The sequence below is a fragment of the Geotrypetes seraphini genome, chromosome 6, assembly GCF_902459505.1.
Source record: "Geotrypetes seraphini chromosome 6, aGeoSer1.1, whole genome shotgun sequence".
Taxonomy (NCBI): Eukaryota; Metazoa; Chordata; class Amphibia; order Gymnophiona; family Dermophiidae; genus Geotrypetes; species Geotrypetes seraphini.
This window is the reverse complement of record NC_047089.1, coordinates 256,406,356-256,427,704: the sequence shown is the minus strand read 5'-3', so window position 1 is coordinate 256,427,704 and position 21,349 is coordinate 256,406,356. Positions and strand designations below refer to the sequence as shown.

The 21,349-nt window shown below is 43.6% G+C and overlaps 1 protein-coding gene across 4 annotated transcripts in view; it reads right to left on the bottom strand.

Moving 5' to 3' along the window:
* POLA1 (DNA polymerase alpha 1, catalytic subunit) overlaps positions 1–21,349 on the bottom strand; it is an 874,681-nt gene that overhangs the window by 594,718 nt on the left and 258,614 nt on the right. For all 4 annotated transcript variants that reach the window (XM_033948024.1, XM_033948022.1, XM_033948023.1 and 1 more), the window contains exons 24-25: positions 15,064–15,188; positions 7,235–7,384 (exon numbers count right to left, since the gene is read on the bottom strand). In XM_033948024.1, coding sequence (XP_033803915.1) covers positions 7,235–7,384; positions 15,064–15,188 — 275 coding nt within the window. The remainder of the gene's footprint in view (positions 1–7,234; positions 7,385–15,063; positions 15,189–21,349) is intronic.

Sequence of the window (21,349 nt, the reverse complement as noted above, 5' to 3'; positions counted from 1 at the left end):
TAATGGGGTGAGACTTTCTTCTTTCTTATACTTCTCAACATCATACAGGCTTAGCTAGAAAAACTTGGACTTTTGAGTATAGAAATCTACCAACTTTAAGGAACAAACACTTAAAAAGCAATCGAGCGACTAAAATGGTTAAGGGGCTGGAGGAGTTGCTGTACAGTGAGAGATTAGAGAAACTGGGCCTCTTCTCCCTTGAAAAGAGGAGGGTGAGAGGGGACATGATCTAAACGTTCAAGATAATGAAGGGAATAGGCTTAGTAGATAAAGCCAGACTGTTCACCCTCTCCAAGGTAGAGAGAACGAGAAGGCACTCTCTGAAGATAAAAGGGGATAGATTCCGTACAAACATAAGGAAGTTCTTCTTCACCCAGAGAGTGGTGGAGAGCTGGAACGCTCTTCCGGAGTCTGTTGTAAGGGAAAACACCCTCCAGGGTTTCAAGACTAAGCTGGACAAGTTCCTGCTAAACGTACGCAGGTGAGGCTGAACTCATTTAGAACACTGGTCTTTGACCTGGGGGCCGCTGTGGGAGTGGACTGTTGGGCAGGATGGACCACTGGTCTGACCCAACAGCAGCAATTCTTATGTTCTTATGTACTGTCACTTTAAAAAAACAAAGTCTTGAGATCGTCCGTACCAGGCATTCACTGGTGCTCTCCTGCCTGATGTCAGCTCATGTGACTATCAGTTTAGAAAAAGAAAAAAAAAAAAAGCTAACCCAACTAGGGGAGGTGGGAGATTTTGTGAGAATATCTGCCTGCTGTCCTTGGATAACAACTGTTACAGGTAACTGTGCTTTACCCTAGAAAAAGCAGGCAGCATATTCTCACATGTGGGATTCCCTAGATGCCAGGATTATGATTGTGAGCCTGGCAAAATCAAAAGGATTGGAGGGGAGTTGGCATCTAAACAGAATAAATTTTGTAGAACATCTTAGCCGAACAGACTATCCCTTCAGGAAATATTCTCCAAACAATAGTGGGATGTGAATGTATGAACTGAGGACTAGATGGCTGCTTTACAGATGTCCTCAATGAATGGAGGTGAAATGTAGATGGGATACTGAAGTTGCCATTGCTCTTACTTTATGTGCATTGACATAACTTTCCAGCAAAAGCCCAATCCGAATATAGCAAAAAGAGATACTGTAGAGTCAGACAACCATGTAGAAATTATTCTCTTGGTGACAGGAGTTCCAAGTCTGTTAGAATCGAAGGAGAGGAACAGCTGAGTGAAAGTTCTATAAGGCATGGTCCAGCTTCACCAGGATGAGAGTGTGGTATTGGAAAGAAGATGGAGAGAACTATAGACTGGTTCAGATGAGGTGTAAGAACGAAAGTAGTCTAGTACCAATAGAAGAGGACAAGTAATTGGATCCAATGAATTGAGATTACACCAGACTGTGAAGCGAGTCCACTTTAAAAGATAACAACGTTGTGTGGACATTTTGTAGAAGCTTCGATGATAGCTGAAATTGGAGCAGAAAGTGGTATAGCATCTAGTTGTTGAGAGAAAGATACCAAGCTGTGAGAGTCAAGGAACATAGATTGGGATGAAGTAGAAAACCTTTGTTCTGTGTCAGAAAAGTTGGAAAGGTTTACAGTGTAATGGGAGTGCAGAAGAAGAAACCATGGTTGATGCGGCCATCGGGGTACTATAAGAATCATGGTTGCTTGATCTTGGCAGTTTGTATAACCATATCATACAGTTTCTTATATCCCGCAATTTTCAACAAGGATTCAATGTGATTTACAATAAGATTCTTAAACCATTAGATATGGTCTACAGTTGATAGGATTAAAGAGAGAAGAGGTACATCTAACGTTCTCCTGAAGTGGTAATGTGAGTCCAGTTGACAAACACAGTGGCAGATTCTTCCAAACTTTGGGGCCTTGAAATTCAAAAGTACAGTACATTCATGTATCTTTTTCTGGCAAAAATGTAAAAGTCAACTTAAAAACATTTAGTTGATCCTGAGTTATAAAAGGAACTATAATTGTGATCTTAGAGACTAGTCCATTGGATATTGCTTTATAGACCATACAATAAACCTTAAATGGAATTCTCTTTTTATTAGGTAGCCAGTATAAACTAAACTAAGCCTTACGTTGTTTATATACCGCATCCTCTCCATAAAGATAGAACTGCCTCAGCAGTGGACTAACTCTCTCCAATTGGTTTAGTTGAAAAATTAGTCTGGCTGCTGTATTTTCAATAGTTGTAATCTCTTGTACTCTTTTTCTGTTATGCCACAGTATAGTGAATGGCAGTAATCCAAGTACGGAAGCAGAACAGCTTGCACAACTGACCTGAAACTAGCCTGACTTAAAACTGATCTTATCATTCCTAATTGAAAGAAAAATGTATTCACCAAGGAATTAATCTGGTCAGTAGAGCTAAAGTCAGAGTCTATAATAATGCCTAAAACTTTTATTTATTCAGTTTTCTATACCATTTTCCCAGGGGAGCTCAGAATGCTTTACATGAATTTATTCAAGTACTCAAGCATTTTTCCCCATCTGTCCTGGTGGGCTCTTAATCTATCTAATGTATCTGGGGCAATGGGGGGTTTAAGTGACTTCTTCAGGGTCACAAGGAGCAGCATGGGTTTGAATAAGAACATAAGAATAGACTTACTGGGTCAGACCAATGGTCCATCAAGCCCAGTAGTCCCTAATACCTGGCCAAAACCGAAAGAGTAGCAATATTCCATGCTACCGATCCAAGGCAAGAAGAGGCTTCCCCCATGTCTTAATAACTTAATTCCTCCAGGAATTTGTCCAAACCTTTCTTACCACAACCTCTGGCAATGCGTTCCAGAGCTTAACTATTCTTTGAGTGAAAAAAAATTTTCCTCCTATTGATTTTAAAAGTTCCCTGTAACTTTGTAATTTTTGACGGAGTGAAAAATCGATCCACTCAGGATTTTGTAGACTTCAATCCTATCTCCCCTCAGTCATTTCTTTTCCAAGCTGAAGAGCTCTAACCTTTTTTGTCTTTCTGCATACCAGAGGGTTCCATCTCCTTTACCATCTTGGTCGCTTTTCTTTGAACCTTTTCTAGTGCCACTATATCTTTCTTGAGATAAGAAGGCCAGAATTGAACGCAATACTCCAAAAATGAGGTCGCACCATGGAGCAATACGGGGGCATTATGACATTCTTAGTTTTGTTAACCATCCCTTTTTTAATAATTCCCAGCATTCTGTTTGCTTTTTTGGCCACTGCCGTACATTGAGCAGAGGGTTTCATCACATTGTCTACAATGACACCCAGAACCTTTTCTTGGGCGCTAACCCCCAAGGTGAACCCTAGCATCCGGTAACTGTGATTCAGGTTATTCTTCCCAATGTGCATCATTTTGCATTTGTCCACATTAAATTACATCTGCCATTTGGACGCTCAGTCTTTCAATTTTTTAAGGTCCGCCTGCAATTTTCCACAATCCGCATGCGTTTTAACAACTTTGAACAATTTAGTGTCATCCACAACCTCAGGGTGCTGAGGCTATAACTTTAACCACTGCACCACATTCTCCCCCACAATCTTTCAATGTTCTCTCTATTTTTTCTCCTGTTGTCAAGATTTAGATCCCCAAGCACTATCAAATTAGAAAAGGTAATTGCACAGTGCAATATCAAGTTAGATAGTTTATCCTCTATCACATTCCAGTTACCTGGTAGTCTATAGATCAGAAGTATAACCTGCTCTTTTCCTCCTTCTGGGTTTTGCATACCACAGATCATATATTCTAATCCCTGGCCATTAAAGCTATCTAGGTGCCTCAAGGATAAGAATGACCTATACAACAAAAGTCATCCCCCTCCTCTCTTTGATTGTCTTGGACAGTGAATCACATTGTACCCAGGTGGACAGATATCTGCTAAGATAGGTGAATTATCGTCAGGAACCCACACATTACTCCTGCTTGATAATTATTTATCAAATATTTTAAAATTCGAGTCTTATTGCATTCAAATAACATTCTAGTGGCATATATTCTTCATCCGAGGGTCTTACAACATTGCAATCTGTTTGATTTAAGTTCTTACAAGTCCTCCTTCTATATTGATAAGATATTGCTGGCTTCGTTTTTTTATTACCTGTAATAACTGGTATTTTTGGTGCAGAAGTATCTTGATCAAGCAAGTTTTCCTGAATATGGCTCAGGCCACCTTGGCTTTTAAAACAATGCACTCTATTCAGATTCATTAGTTTGTTTACCGACAAAATGTTATTTTGGATAAGGTTACTATATGCCCCGTCAACTATTCCCACTTTAAGCAAGGCTAGACCTATCATGGCTAATCTGTAGCCACCATATCTTCAAGTATCTCAATAACTCTACAGACAATTTTAATTAAGTTCAAACTTAAAATGATTGCTCCTTTCTATACACTAGATGCACATCTCCTTACGAGAGGCATAGAGGGATATGGGTGACTAAAATTACGCCAGGTGTACACCTGGATGAGCCTCCACATGTGCAGATTGCCGGACTTGATGGACCGAAGGTCTGATCCAGAGATGACAGTTCTTATGTTCTTATGATCCATTTGGTCCATACAAAGGGTCACATAGAGTGTGGCCCTCTGGTAGGGTCCGCTGGAGGGAGGGCCCTCATGGTTGTGAGCCAGATGTGGTTGGAAAGGACTTCCTTTAACCAGGCCTGATGCGTCATGTTGGGAGCTCCAGTCTGGTGAGGTGTTTCCAATTAGAGGTATTGGAAGGAAAGCATATAGACAAATTTGTCTCTCCAGTCCAGGAGAAAGGCATCCTACACATAGAAATATAGAAACAAGAAAGCAGATAAAGGACAAATGGCCCATCCACTATCTCCTCCTCTCCCTAAGAGATCCCACGTGCTTGTCCAATGCTTCCTTGAATTAAGACAAGTCTGTCTCCAGCACCTCTACTGGGAGATTATTCAATGCATCTGGAACAGAAGACTAGAAGCTTGTGATTGTGGGGGGAAACAAAGAGATCCACTTCCAGAGTCCCCCAATCCACAAATATTTGATGTAATGCGGTTGAGTGACTACTCATGATGTTTTAGGAGTCTGCTCAAATTATCTGCTAGGACATTCTGTTTCCCTGCGAGATAAGCTGCTTTGAGGAGTATGTTGTGAGGAACCATAAAAGGAATCTTTGTCCCAAGATGCCCGCAGCCGCTTGGATGAAGGCTGAGGGGATTGGACAGAGGCAGCCTGAGACCCTGGCACCATAGCAGAAGCCTCAGTCACCTGTAAATAAGCCTTGCACATGGCCAACACCAAATCAGGGGGGGGGAAAAAACCCTGTAGCAACACAGCATTTATGTTAGGAGCAGAAGACACATGTAAGACCTGTTCCTGCCTTTCCAAGACAGGAGGAAGGACGCCTGAGGCTGTGGACAAATTAGACGTGCTTCCCGCCAAAACTGAGGGACTGGCTATCACTAAACTGTCACCAGAAAACATATGTGGCCCCAAAGGCATAGCTGAACCTGCCACTACAGAAAAACCACCAGCCCCAGCTGCAGCTGAAATGAAATGCCCAGCCTCCCCGGTGGACCGTAACACCGAATCTGACTGACCGCCAGCAGCTGAGGAAAACCTGGCGTGGGCGACAGAGGAAGCCCGGGGCTCACCCCACCTCCCGCCAATGAGTGATGTGCATGCGATGGAGAATCCAGCACTCTGACACCCAAAGCTGGGTCTCCCTTGAGGCAGCCGTAGCATTTCGTGTGCCTGCCAGCCACATCCATCAATCAGTGCCCACAAAAAGCACACTTTTTCTGCTTTTATTATGCACTCATAATGAAAGCACCAAAAACCCACTCACAACACCATGTAAAAACGGTGGCTTCAGGCCTGTCCCCCCCCCCCCCCCATACAAAGCTCCTTTTATTTCTTGTGTCTTATTTTCTCTTTTTAGTTCTTCTCACAGCTAACCAGCTGTATCAAGAAAAAGCAGACCCCAAAGGCACTCTAAACTGTAGTCAGTGCCGGTATCAGTGGTAAGGCATACAGTTGAGGCTCCTCTAGATTCAGAAAAAGCTGGGGAGGTGGGGGAAATGGGGGGAGGGACTCAACCCTTCCTGGTGTAATATCCATGAGGTTGGCAGGACCACCGAGAAGGTCCCTTCAAGCTTAGTCCGGACAGACAGACAAAGGAATAAGAAAGATTTACTAACCAGATCCAACAGGCCTTAACAAACCTAAGCATAAACTGTACACAGAGCACTCCACCTGCTGGAGACTGAGAAAAGGCTGATTGTAAGAGGGACTGCACAGCCCACTTGTACTAATGCCAAAAGTCAGTGTCTCAGTCCACTCTCCACCTGATGACAAAGAAAATGATAAAGAAAATGTGTTGTTTTTTTTCAACCAGAACTTAAAACTTTCCTAGACTTAAAGAAGACTGTATAATATGAGCCCTTAAGAGGGGGGCTTCTTTCTATTCATGTTAGTGCCTTTTCCTGCATTATTGACATTATTTTTCCTTTATTATTGTATCTATTTCCAAGTTGCTTAGTCAAGTGTGTAACTTGTTGGTTTGTTTTATTGAATTTCTGAAATAAAGTACAAGAAAACCAATATTCAAAATCATTTCTGTATTTATTTATGGTTTCTGGCAGATGCACAGAAATTTGGCCATTTTATTTGTAGAATAGCCAAATATCCATCTGGAAAAGGGTCATGATTTGGGTACAGGTTTTCAGCGCTATAAAAACGATTGTAGTAATACTAGTACAGAAAGATGGCAAAATGTCAGCTTCTTAATGTATAACTTAGCCAACATGCCAACAGGTCTACATTGACAAAGACAGCGCTGCTGAAAATACATATAAACTTTATCCATTAAAATTAGACACATGTGGTTAGCAGAGTGTCTATGTCAAAGTTGAAAAAGGGTATTTTATTTTTTAATCAATGGTGCCTTTAAAAGCAAGCAAGCAGAAATTAACAGCGGCTCCAAAGTTCTAGTCACATACTGGCATATCTTAAATACATGCTGATAATGCAGCTCCACTCAAAACCATGCCCCCTTGGTCCACACAAACGTCTTATCTTTTTATGCCCATATGTAAGCATGCTTTGCACACAGAAAGAATTTGAAACTTGCAAAACCCAAATATGTCCCCAGTCAAATGAAGAGATGTTTTTGTCTTGCCACACCTATGCAGATCTCTTCTGTGTACTGTGGGTTCACATGTCTTCCTTGCTTAGGTGCAAGTCTCAAACCCTACCTGTAAGAGGAGGTCAGGATTCAAGTCTGCCTGTTTCATCAACTGCTTCACTTGCTGCCTCCTCTCCACCAGCTTCCGGATCTCTTGAGGTAAAATGCCCAAATCAAGGCTGGGATCTGGCAACTCTGGGATTTCATCCTGCTCTTCTTCCTACAACAGCAATAAAAAAACAACCTGCTTTTCATCTGAAGGTTTGGAAAATTGATTGATTGATTGGGATTTATTAACTGCCTTTGCAGGTTTCACCTGGTGTCTCTACACAATTCCAAAAGCATACAAGTACACAGGGGCCCTAACATGCTTTCAAATTTTGCTCACCGTGATGGACCTGGAATCTCTAAGTTTCCAAGTTGAATAAAAAAACATTGCTCACTTCAGGGTGAGCTCCATCACTCTCCCTAAGGCAGACATGCAAAAAAGCAACTAAGTAGTACATTTAAAACAGACTGGAGAAAATAGTTCTTCATTCAATGTGTAATTAAACTCTGGAATTTGTTGTCAGAGAATGTGGTGGAAGCAAGGATTTAAAAAAGGCTTGGATAATTTCCTAAATGAAAAATCCATAAGCCATTATTAAGATGGATTTGGGGAAATCCACTATTTATTTCTAGGATAAGCAGCATAAAATCTGTTTTACTCTCTTGGGATCTTGCCAGGAACTTGTGACCTGGATTGGCAACTGCTGGAAACAGGATACTGGGCTTGATGGACCTTCATTCTGTCCCAGTATAGCAACTCTTGTGTTATGTTCTTGAATCAGTCAGTCCCAAGTTTTGCTGTGAAGTTTCTCTCTCACATGCTGGTTTTTTTCAGCAACTAATCAGTGGCAGTCTGTATTAAGTGTTACAAACAACCTACAAGCTGTTCCAGCTGGCCTTCTACTCTCAAAGGCGCAAATCTGACTAGTAATGTCCCTGGGGGGTTTTTGTTTAAAGGGTGTACGCTGTTTCTATGGAAATTGTGCCACAAGCAAGATTTAATCACAATCCAAAAACGTGAGGGCAACCATTGCGAACCTTTTGTAACAAATGATTACCACACTCTGAGAGAAAACTTTTACTTTCTTCATTTCCAGACTGAAGTAACAAATAGCAGTTAAGTGTTCTCAAGCAATCTTGTAAAACAATTCATGAGTAAAGCTTATTCGAACCGTCAGCTGTGTAGTGCTAGGAAAAGAAAATCCTACATTATGGTTTACAACCGAAAGGGAAGGGCAAGAAGAACAGTTTTCTTAAGATCTTATTAAGTGGAGCTAAACGATCAAGTTTCCTTGGAAAATAAAGCTCATGCCTCACCAGACAAAGCATGTAAGATAAAGCCTTCATTAAGAACACAGTTTGGGGTTTTGTGCAATTTAAGGATAGTCTAACGCAGTGTTCTTCAACCTTTTGACACCTATAGACCGGCAGAAGTAAAATAATTATTTTGTGGACCGGCAGTTGAAGAACACTGGGCTAAGTCGTGCCCATCTCCACCCCAGACCCTGCCCCCATAATAGTACTAATTGTAACACCATTTTTTCCATTCATTTTTCATATATACACACAAAGCACACTGTATGCTTTTCAACATTCATTCCTACCAGAAACCAGATAACCCCATGCAAATGCAGGACCAAAAACTAAAAGTACTAATATTTACAAACAAACCCTAAGATGAAGACTCTGCATGGAGTACAACCCCAGAGGAAAAGAAACATTACATTAGTGATTTCTATTCCGCTTGTGCCTTGCAGTTCTAAGCGGATTACAAGTTAGAAGACTGGACATTTCCAGGAGCGTTACAGTACATAGAATCAAGAATATATCAAGTTACAATTGTTGGTCTGGACATTTCCAGGAGAATTGAAAGCAAAAAATTTCCTGCTTTTGGTTTTAAAAGTATTTTCCTGTAACTTCAACAAATGCATTTCTTCCTGAACAGACAAATCAATCATTAAATAAAAAAAATTAAAGCATTTCCCCTACTGTTCTTGTCTCTCTCCCTCCATGCTGTGCCTTGCCTTCTGGCCTGCCCCCCTCACCCCCCTCCTGGTGTTATCTTCAGGCCGGTCCAAGGTGCAATCAATGCAGCGTCTTCGGGACAGTTCCCTGAGTGCTGCATTGCACAAAGCTGTGGGCAGCGGCTCCTCGCGCACATCCCACGCCTCATCTGGAAGCCTTCCCTCTGACATTACGACGTCAGAGAGAAGGCTTCCGGTTCAGGCGCAGGACACGCGTAGGAGCCTTTTCCCACAGCTTTGTGTACTGCAGCACTCAGGAAGCCGACTCAAAGACGCCGCATTAATCGCACCATGGACCAGCAGCTGAAGAACACTAGTCTAATGTCTGGCAACTAAAATTTAATGCAAAGAAGTACAGAGTGGTGCTGTAGAAATCCGAGGGTATCATATGTGCTGGGAGGAGAAAGACAGGGAGAAGGACCTTGGATTCAAAAAGTGTGATAAGACAGTGGCTGTAGTCAGGATACTAGGCTGCACAGAAAGAGGAGTAAGCAGCAGAAGAAGGGAGGTGTTGATGCCCTGTATAGGTCATTGGTGAGGCAATACGAAGTATTGTGTTCAGTTTTGGAGGCTGTATCTGACGAAGGATATAAAAAGACTTGAAGTGGCCTTGAGGAAGGTGACAAAAATGGTAAGGGGTTTGAATCAAAAGAAGTATGAGAAGAGACTATAATACCTAAATAAATATACAGTCAAACCTCGGTTTACGAGAGCACTGGTTTGCGAGAATCTCGGACAGAGCAAGAACTAGAAGGCCTTGAGCATGCACAGATGCTCAAGGTCTAGCACAAGGAAGAGAGCAGATCTTCGGGCACCGGCATGTCCTGCGCTTTGGGGGTAAGACAATGTGTTTGGGTGGGTGGGTGGGTGGGTGAGTGGGGGATGCCAGATCGCGATGCAAGTGGGGGAGATGCCGGATTGCAGGGGGGGAGGTGGAGCAGCACCGGTGGCCTCAGGGGGGGGAAGCTACAGCAGCGCCGGTGGCCACGGGAAGGGGGGAGAGGTGGAATGAATCAAGCAAGTTTCCCTTACATCCTATGGGGAAACTCGCTTTAATATATGAGTAACTTGGTTTACGAGCATGCTTCTGGAACGAATTATGCTCGTAAACCAAAGTTCCACTGTACTCTGGAGAAGAGGAGGGACAGGGGAGATATGATACAGACGTTTAAATATTTGAAAGGCATTAATATAGAAGGTATTAATATGGAACTCCTCTCGTAGGAGGAAAGACTAAAAAGGTTGGGCTCTTCAGCTTGGAAAAGAGACGGCTGAGGGGAGATATGATTGAAGTCGATAAAATCCTGAGTGTAGTAGAACAGGCACAAGTGGATCGATTTTTCACTCTGTCAAAAATTACAAAGACCAGGGGACACTCGATGAAGTTACAGGGAAATACTTTTAAAACCAAAAGCAGGAAATTTTTTTCATTCAGAGAATAGTTAAGCTCTGGAATGTGTTGCCAGAGGTTGTGGTAAAGGCAGAAAGCGTAGCAGGTTTTAAGAAAGGTTTGCACAAATTCCTGGAGGAAAAGTCCATAGTCTGTTATTAAGACATGGGGGAAGCCTCTCCTTGCCCTGGATTGGTAGCATGGAATGGTGCTATTCTTTGGGTTTTGGCCAGATACTAGTGACCTGGATTGGCCATCGTGAGAACGAGCTACTGGGCTTGATGGACCATTGGTTTGACCCAGTAAAGCTATTATTATGTTCAAATCTTTTCCAGAGAAGGGAAAACAGGAAAACTAGAGGGCATAAATTGAGGCTGCGGAGAGGAAGGAATAATGTTAGGAAATTATTTTTCACGGAGAGAATGGTAGATGCATGGAATGTCTCCCCAAGGGAAGTGGTGGAGAAGAAAACAGTGACGGAATTCAAAAAGGCATGGGATAAAAGCAGAGGATCTCTAATTAGAAAATGAATAGTATACATTAAAGAACTAAGGCCAGTACTGGGCAGACTTGCATGGTCTTTGTCCCATAGGTGGTGATTTGATGTAGGATGGGCTGGGTGCATAGGCTGGAGTGAGCTTGGATGGCAACTCCAGTAGTTGGAACCTAGGACAGTATCAGGTGGACTTTACAGTCTATAGCTCAGAAATATCAAAGAAAAAAAGACAATTTATTTAATGATGCATTTATAATGTGTATAACTAACAGGCAGACTGGATGGACCGTTCAGGTCTTTGTCTGCCATCATTTACTATGTTACTATGTATAGAGTCAGATCACAGAGAAAGTCACTATTATACAGTCAAAAGTTAAAGCTGGGTTTTAAAAGATGATCTACTTAGAGAAGAGAGAGATTTGAGCTTGTCTGCAGTGTCAGCTTCATGTCGTTGTTTCTTAAAGCGTACTTGTGTCACATGATAGCAAGGAAGTTACAAATGATCAGTGGATTCTGTATGTCAGGCTTGACCTGCTCAACTGCCTTGGCCAGCCTGCCAGCCAGAGAAGTCAGTATATCAAATATTAATAACTAGTGTTAAAGCCTGTTACATTAACGGGTGCTAGAAAGCAGCCCCCTTTCCCTCTCCCCCTCCAGTTCCTCCCTGTCTCTCCGTGGCCCCCTTCTGTCTCCCCTCCCCCAAACAAAGCTGTCTGCCTCCCAACATACCCCTCCCCCAAAGCAGACTCCTTTCCCTCTCCCCCTCCAGTTCCTCCCTGACTGTCTCTCTGTGGCCCCCCTTCTGTCTTCCTCCCCCAACCAAAGCTGTCTGCTTCTCAGCACACCCCTACCCCAAAGCAGCCTCCTTTCCCTCTCACCCTCTCCCTCTTTAGATAATTTCTACCTGCATGGGACACCTGCAGCACCAGCACCATACCCTCCAGCCGTTCCTCTGAGCGAAACTGCCACCATCGCTCAAACTCCTTCACGCGCCACCCGCCTATACGCTGTTGAGGCTGTCGTGCACCGTCCCCGCGGTCTGGCCGGCTCCCTTAGTCTCTTGCCGCACTCCCCCCCCCCCCCCGCCCCCTTCCCTTCCCGCGATCCCGACAAACGTGCAGACTCCAGCAGCAGCCGCAGCACTCTAAACACACCGCTTTGCGGCCTTCTACTGCCCTGATTTGCTCTGCCGTGTTGGGCAGAGCAAATCAGGGCATTAGAAGGCCGCGAAGGAGCGTGGAGGGGCACTCCACTGCGGCTAGGGTTTTATTATATAGGATGTATGTCTTTCTTTCTCTCTCCCTGGCCCTTTTCTTTCTGTCTCTCTCCCTTGACCACTGTCTGTCTTTTTTTTGTTTCTCTCTTTCTTTTCTTGGCTTCTGGCTGTCTGTCTGTCTTTATTTCTGTCTCTCTCTCTCCCTTTCTGTCTGTCTCTCTGTCCCCCTGTCTGTATATCATTCTTTCTCTCTTTCTCCTTGGATGCTGGCCATCTGTATGTCTTCTTTTCTTTTTCTCTCTCTCCTTGGCCGCTGGCCGTCTGTATGTCTTTTTTTTTTCTTTTTCTCTCTCTACTTGGTCTATATGTCTTTTATTTCTTTCTCTCTCTCTCCTTGGCCGCTGCCTGTCTCTCTGTATTTTTTTTTTTCTTTCTCTCTCTCTCTCTCCTTGGCTGCTGGCTGTCTGTTTTTCTGTCAGTCTGTCTTTCTGGCACCCTGTCTGTCTGTCATTGTTTCATTCTCTCTCTCTCCTTGGCCGCTGTCTGGATGACTGTCTGTCTTTCTTTCTATCTGTCTCTCTGGTCCCTTGTCTGTTTGTCTTTCCTTCTGTCTGTCTTTCTCCTTTTCTGTCTATCTCTCTGGCTCCTTGTTTGTTTGACTTTCTGTCTGTCTTTCTCCCTGTCTGTCTCTCTGGCCCTCTGTCTGCCTGTCATTCTTTCTTTCTCTCTGTCTCCTTGGCCGCTGTCTATCTGTCTGGGTTTTTTTTTTTCTTTCTCTCTCTGTCCTTGGCTGATGGCTGTCTGTCTTTCAGGCCCACTGTCTGTCTGTCATTCTTTCTTTCTTTCTCTCTCTTTCCTTGGCCGCTGTGTGGATGGCTGTCTTTCTTTCTGTCTGTCTTTCTGCCTGGCCCCCTGTTTATCTTTCTGGCTGTATCTCTGCCTGGCCCCCTGTCTCTCTCCCTGGCCCCCAGTTTTTGTTTGTCTGTCTCTCTGCCTGACCCCTGTCTTTCTTTCTGTTTCTTTCTCTGCTTGGCCCCCTGTTTTTCTTTCTGTCTGTCTGTCTGTCTCTCTGCCTGGCCCCCTGTTTCTGTCCTTGACCCCCTGCCTGTATTTCTCTGTCTCTTCTGGCCCCCTTCTGTCTGTCGGCCTCCCAGCACACCCCTCCCTCCAAAGCAGCCCCCTTTCCCTCTCCCCCCTCCACTTCCCTGAGCCGTTTTTTTTTTTACCTTGTAACAGCGGCTGAACACCCTCCTGCAAAGCAGCACCGGAACCGACACTCTCCACTAACAGGAGAGAAAATGCTGGCGCTGGCGCTGTGAAACCGCAACCTGACAAACCGCCAAACGCGCCTGAAGCCGACCGCGCTGACACAGTCGCGCGCCTTCAGCTACCGCACACGCCTCCAGCCCCTGCAAGCGCCATGAGGTGTAATAGAATACTGCCACAGAAGCACACCTCACGGCGCCAGGAAACACGAAATTTCAAGAGCGCATGCACGCTCTAGAGTTTTATTATAGATAAGCAAACATAATCCTGCACCAATGAAAAGACAGAAATAAGTTAGTTTCCCAGCAGTTTGCTCCGTGCTCTGTACTGCTGACTTCCTTCTTGGTTCACTGATATACTGTGAACAGCTCACAGAGGATACACAAAGACAACCGTGTCTCTCCTGCCGGTCCCAGTTTTCTCTCATTTTTACCCCCCACCAAGCTCAGAAGTAATAGGAGATGCTAATGTAAGTCATCTTCGATTTTCTTTACTTATGTTTTTCTTTATTAATAGTAGGCTGGTCACCAAAATGAATTAATATTTTTCAAAGAAACTAAATTTCAAATACATATTTCAACCAGATAAAGGGTTAGAATCACGTACAGATGAAATACACTGGCATGCTTTAATTTCTTTTTCACTGTTTGCAGGAAAAACATAAAAGAAAGTAAGAAAAGAGATGAGAGAAGAGAAAGACAGCAAGTGCTGCTCCTAGCACTACTGGAACTCTAGAAAACAAACAAGAATGGACTGTGGAAATACATTATAGAGAATGACACGGGGAAAAATTGTCACTGTCAATGCCCCGTCACCGGACCACCGTCCCCTTCACCGCCTCATCCCCGCAGCATCCATCCTTCCCTCTCGCCACCTCACCGCCCTTCAATGGCTTGAAAATCTCCTTCCCTCCTCCTTACCTTCACGGCGCGTTAGTAAAGAAACTTACTGAAGCCGGCGGAGACTGTCCGTGTGTGTGGGCGGAAGCTTCTCCTTTGATGCAACCGGAAGTTGCATCAGAGAAGCTTCCACCCACATACACGCAACTGCAGGCAGGCAGGCTTCGTCGGCTTCAGTAAGTTTCTTTACTAAAGCGCCACGAAGGTAAGGGGGAAGGAGGGAGATCGATTTGGCCGTAGGTAGGGAGGGAGGGAGGGAGGGGGCCATGCGCGATCGGTGACAGCGCTCCTTCCCTCCCTTAACTGCGGCGAAAAGGCCATTCACTACTCCACGGGGGCGGTGGATGGCCTTGTTCCTGTGCCCGCAGTAAGCACTTTTTCCCCCCACCATTTTGGCGGGTTACCCACGGCTAGCCGCAGGTAACTGCCACCGTGTCATTCTCTAATATATTCCTCTCCATGCAACCATTTCCTTGTTACACATTCATTGCTGTTCCAGCCAATATGGAGCAGCTTATGTTAAAAAAAAAAGCCCTGGAGATGCAGGTAGAAGCACAAACCTCTGCGCCCTTCCATGAGCAGGAAGCCACCCTTTGCACTGTGGTGAAGCAGATATTGAACTCTTGAATGATGGATGGATACAAACTGTTGAAGTCCAGAAGCAAAATGAATTTGTCATAGAAACCTGGAACAGAAAGAATGTTTGAAGTCATTTTCCTTACTTAATGTGAAAACATTATAGATGGAAACAATTTAATCACATCCACCTTTGATGCCCTTGCAAAAACAGCAGCAAATAAAGAAATAAATAAGAAAAGTATTCTGCCACTGCCTTGCACACATATCCAGAGCCTGGAGGGACACTGAATAACACAATGCCTTCATTAGCTAGGTGTGACCAACTTCAAAATGCACAAAAAATACAAGACTAAAACCAAGTTAACTGATAATTGTCAAAATGCAATGATCCAAACCTTGATAACTTGCCAGAGAACTTTTCTGTTAATGTGAGATGTTCGGGTAACAGTGCTCACCAAGGCATAGGCAATGGCATGCTTTTTTGTTTTGGGAGAAGGGGAGCTCTGACCCAGACTCTGCACCCATAATAATAATAATAATAGTAGTACTAATTGTAATATCATTTTTTTCCATTTATTTTTCATATACTATATTTAGAAAAATAAGGTGATATTTTTTAAGAATATCTAAACCAATTTGAATTTGGGAAGTATAAGGTAGAAATATATGAATGATTTTTATGTAATTCCTGGCTGGTTAACAAGACTAAGAATGTTATAATGCCCGTGTATCACTCCATGGTGGGCCTCATCTGGAGTACTGCGTTCAATTCTGGTCTCCTTATCTCAAGAAACATATAGTAGCACTAGAAAAGGTTCAAAGAAGAGCGACCAAGATGGTAAAGGGGATGGAACTCCTCTCGGATGAGGGAAGACTAAAACAGTTAGGGCTTTTCAGCTTGGAAAATAGACGGCTGAGGGGAGATATGATTGAAGTCTACAAAATCCTGAGTGGAGTAGAACAGGTACAAGTGGATCGATCTTTCACTACATCAAAAATGACAAAGACTAGGGGACACTCGATCAAGTTACAGGGAAATACTTTTAAAACCAATTGGAGGAAATTTTTTTTCACTCAGAGAATAGTTAAGCTCTGGAACGCGTTGCCAGAGGATGTGGTAAGAGCGGATAATGTAGCTGATTTTAAGAAATGTTTGGACAAGTTCCTGGAGGAAAAGTCCATAGGCTGTTATTGAGAAAGACATGGAGGAAGCCACTGCTTGCCCTGTATCGGTAGCATGGAATATTGCTACTCTTTGGGTTTTGGCCAGGTACTAAGGACCTGCATTGGCCACCATGAGAATGGAATACTGGGCTTGATGGACCATTGGTCTAACCCAATAAGGCTATTCTTATGTTCTTATTCATAGAAACATGATGGTAGATAAAGGCCAAATGGCCCAGTCTGCCCATCAACAACATCCACTATCTCCTCCTCTCCCTAAGAGATCTCACATGCCTGTCCCATGCTATCTTGAATTCATTTACAGTCTTCATTTTCACCAACTCCATTGGGAGGCTATTCTATGCATCTACCACCCATTTTGTAAAGAAGTATTTTCTTACATTATTCTTGAGCCTATCACCTCTTAGCTTCATCCCATGCCCTCTCCTTACAGAGTTTTCCTTCATTTGAAAAAGACTTACCTCCTGTACATTAATGCCTGTCTCTCCTCCAGAGTATACATATTAAGGTCTCTAAGACTGTCCCCATACAATTTATGACAAAGATTACTAACCGATTTCCTAGCAGCCCTCTGGTCCGACTTTATCTTCTTTATATCTTCTTGAAGGTAGGGGCTCCAAAATTGTATATAATATTCCAAATAGGGCCTCACTAGACACTTAAACAACATTATCACCTCCCTTTTCCTACTGGCCATTCCTCTCCTTATGAACTCAAGAATCCTCCTGGCTTTCACCGTTACCTTTTCTACTTGTTTTGCCACCTTGAGATCATCAGACACCATCGCCCCCAAGTCCTGCTCTTCTTCCGCACACAGAAGTACTTCATTTTCTATGCTTTACTGTTCTTCTGGATTTCTATAGCCCAAGTGCATGACCTTGCATTTTTTTAGTATTAAATCTTAGTTGCCAATTACCAGACCATTCTTCAAACTTTGACAGATCTTGCCTCATGCTATCCACACCCTCCAGAGTGTCTACTCTGGCATCACCCGCAAAAAGACAAACTTTGCCAGACAATCCTTCACAAAGATGTTAAATAGAGCCAGCCCAAGGACAGATCTCTGCGGCATTATCTTCTGAGCAAACCATTTACGACTACCTTTTGTCTACTTCCTTTTAATCCAGTTCGTCACTTTGGGGCCCATACTTCATGCATTCAGTATATTAAATTTGCAATCCGCATAGCGCTAAGAGGTTTAATGATAGATATAAGTACTTTATTGTATTGTATATACCAGTGTTTTTCAACCGCTGTTCCGCAGCACACTAGTGTGCCGCGAGATGTTGCCTGGTGTGCCGCAGGGCCGCCATCAGGGCAGTACTACCAGTCCTGCTGACAGGGGGCCCGAGGCAGGGGCGCCAGTAGCTCGCCAAGGCAAAGTGAGTCGATCACCCAGGACTCACTTTGTCTTGGCGATCTAATCTATCGAGCCGATAAGTCTTCTTCTCCCCGACGTCAATTCTGCAGTCGGAGAGGAAGTTCGGGCCAGCCAATCGCTGCCTGGCTGGGCGGAACTTCCTCTCCGATTGCAGAATTGACGTCAGGGAGAACATGCGTCGGCGTCGGCTTTGGGGCCTGTTATCCATTGGTGGGTCCTGTTCCCCGATGGCAGCGGCAGTGGTAGTGGCTTGGGGAACGGCAGTGAGAAAGAAAGAAAGGGGGCAGGCAGGGAAACAGAAGGAAAGAAGAGAAACAGAAAAAAAGAAAGAAAGGTCAGGGAGAGAGGAAGAAAAAGTTGGGGGAGGGAATGAGGTGTGGAGGAGAGAAAGCATACAGGCTGATAGAAGGGAAGAAAGATTGGATGCACAGTCAGAAGAAGAAAGTGCAACCAGAAATCACCAGACAAGGTAGGAAAAATGATTTTATTTTAAATTTAGCAAAGTGGAGGCAGTATTACCACAGTTTTCAAAGGAATTTGCCCAAATAACTTAATAGTTAACTGGGTAAATTCCCAGAGATGAAAACTTCCCTTCACTTACTATGCACAGTTCTGAATTTATATCTGCTGTCTATATTTTACAATATGGTCACCTTTTACTAAACCGCAATAGTGGTTTTTAGCGCAGGGAGCCTATGAGCGTCAAGAGCAGCGCTGGGCATTCAGCGCAGCTCCCTGCGCTAAAAACTGCTATTGTGGTTTAATAAAAAGGATGGAGGGTATATTTGTCTATTTTTGTATGCTATAAAAACCAAATACAGAGAGAGACTGAGAGCTGTTGACGAAGAGCTACGTGTGTGTCTTTCTTCGATTCCAGCCAGAATATCAGCTTTGTGTTCAGCCAAACAGGCCCAGGTTTCGCACTGAATAAAGTATTTTATAATTTTTCACTATTCTGTTTACTTAATATTTCATAATAAAGTAATTATAAAATACTTTCTTTATGTTTATTTGATTCCTATTCAAGAGAATTACTTTATATATAGTCAATATAGACACAGAGTTAAATTTTTTAACATTTTCTAATGGTGGTGTGCCTCGTGATTTTTTTCATGAAACAAGTGTGCCTTTGCCCAAAAAAGGTTGAAAAACACTGGTATATACACACATTATAATCTTATTAATAATGGTTAACCACAAAATTAAACTATACAAAGCGTACTGTAGGCTTCTCAACATTCATTCCTACCAGAACACCTGGCCTTGGTCACATATGCAGAACACAGAAAACCCCTATACAAATATAGGACCACAAACTAACAGCACTAATATACACAAACAAAACCCTAAGATGCCAGATTCTACATGCAGTACAACACCAAAGAAATAGAAAGAAATTAATTTCTTCCTGAACAGTGCAAAATACAAACAGCAGATATAAATTCTCAAAATTGACACATTTCAATCACTAAATAAAAACGTCCTTACCAACTAATCTCCTCCCCTTTCGCACAAGCTCTCCCTCTATTGAATAACACATTAGTCTTCTCCTAGAACCTGTCCTTCCAAACATATTCTGACTCCTATATAAGCATTTACCTCACCATCCAACAAACTTCTTACGTCATTATTAGGTAACTTCTAGTCTGTAACCCGTATATACTGAGATTCTCTACTGTATCCTGTTATCACTTGATTCTCTGCTATGTAATTCTTACAATTGAATCCTCTACCACACCATGTAAAGTACATGAATCACTGTTATGTAATTTCTCTAGATAATCGTTGTTACGCAATTCTCTCGGTAATGTCCAGATCTCTTATAATTTGTAATCCGCCTAGAACCGCAAGGCACAGGCGGAATAGAAATCACTAATGTAATGTAATGTAATGTAATGTAATTGAAAATAAAATCATATTCCCTACCTTTGTTATCTGGTGATTTTGTTTTTCTAATCATCTTTTCCCAGTCTCTGGTTGCACTGTTCAATCGGTGCTCTTAATTGTGTTTCCAGGGCCTTCTTTATCCATTTGTTGTTTTTCTCTCCTTCCTCACTTTCTGCCCTACATCCATCTTTGCATTAACTTTTAACATTTAACTTTCTTCTCAAAATCTATCTTCTTTTCCATGTCTTCCCTTCCCATCTATCCATGTATACCATCTCCTCCCTCTTTCTTCTCCATAAGAAGTATTTCTTCTATCTCTTTTCCCTGCCACACCCATTGCTGTGCACCATCTCCTCCCTCTCTTCCCCATGGTTTGACATCTGTCTTCCCCCTTCTACCCTCCTATGGTCTGGCATATTTCTCCTCTCCTTCTCACAACCTGGCATCTCTCTCCCCTTCCTTCCCCCTTCCAGTGGTCTAACATCTTTCTCCTTCTCTTCCCCCCTTCCCATAGTCTGGCATCTCTCTCCCCCTCCTTCCCTTCCCTGATATGGCATCTCTCTCCTTCCCCTTCCAGTGGTCTGACATTTCTCTCTCCCTCCTTCCATCACCTCCTCTGGAATACCTCACCCTTCCTCAAGTCATCTCTCCTCCTTCCCATTGTAACATTTCTCCCTCTCTTCCTCCTTTCTGGCACCCTCCCAAAACCTCCTTTCCCTCCACCAGTCCAATATTTCTTTCTCCCTGCCTCTTGCATGCTTCCTCTCCTCTGGTCCTCATTCCCTCCTCCAAACATCTCTCCCTCGCCTTCCATGAGTAACTTTTCACTCTGCCCTCTCCCCCTTCCCAAGTGTGACATTTCTCCTTCCCTTTTAGCCCTTCCCATCCAACATCTCTCCCTGTCTCTCCATGCGTCCAACACTTTCTGCCTTCAGAACACTTTCTCTTTTCTCACCCCCTTCCCTCAAGTGTGACATGTCTCCCCTTCTTCCCGCCCCTCTAAATCCATCTCTTCTTCTTGCGCACTCTCTCTGTCCTTCCCCATGATCTACCTCCAGGAAGCAATGTGTAGCGGTACACCCCTGCGGTATGATTACAGGAGAAGCCACCAGTCCATGCTTGGGCTTTCAGAGTCCATGGTAGACGGGACTGCAAGGAAACCATGTGCAGAGCCCAGCGAAAGAGCAAAGCATGCTGAAGAGGACGCATGTGCACCTCGCCCAAGGAATCACATTCAGCGTGGCAACCATGGATATCAGAACTTGAAGATAATCCCATGTCAAAGGAGCCAGCCATTTTAGAAGGGAAGAAATCTGGGCATTCAGTTTCTGACTGGGGGCTTCTGGTAAATAGACATGGCTCGCTGCCATCTTGAAAAGGACTCACAGGTATTCCAGCATATTCCAGTGATTCTGTAGGCATCAGATGGCGCTTCCTAAAGTTGACAATCCAGACCAGGTCCTCCAGAACCTGGAGCAGTCGCTACACAGTGTATTATCCCTCAGTCAACAAGGGAGCTCTTATCAGCCAGTCGTCCAAGTAAAGGTGAACCTGGAGACCCATCTTTCACAGGTAAGCCGCCACTACCACTATCACCTTGGTGAAGGTCCGGGGCACTGTCATCAGCCCAAGGAGCATGGCCGAGAACTGATAATGCTGCTCTAGAACATGAAACTGCAAAACTCTGTGGTGGGCCAGAAAAATTGGAATGTGCAAGTACACCTCTGTGAGATCCAGAGAAGAAAGAAACTCTCCTGGGGCCACTTCTGCAATGACTGAACGCACAGTCTCAATTCGGAATAAAGGAATCTTGA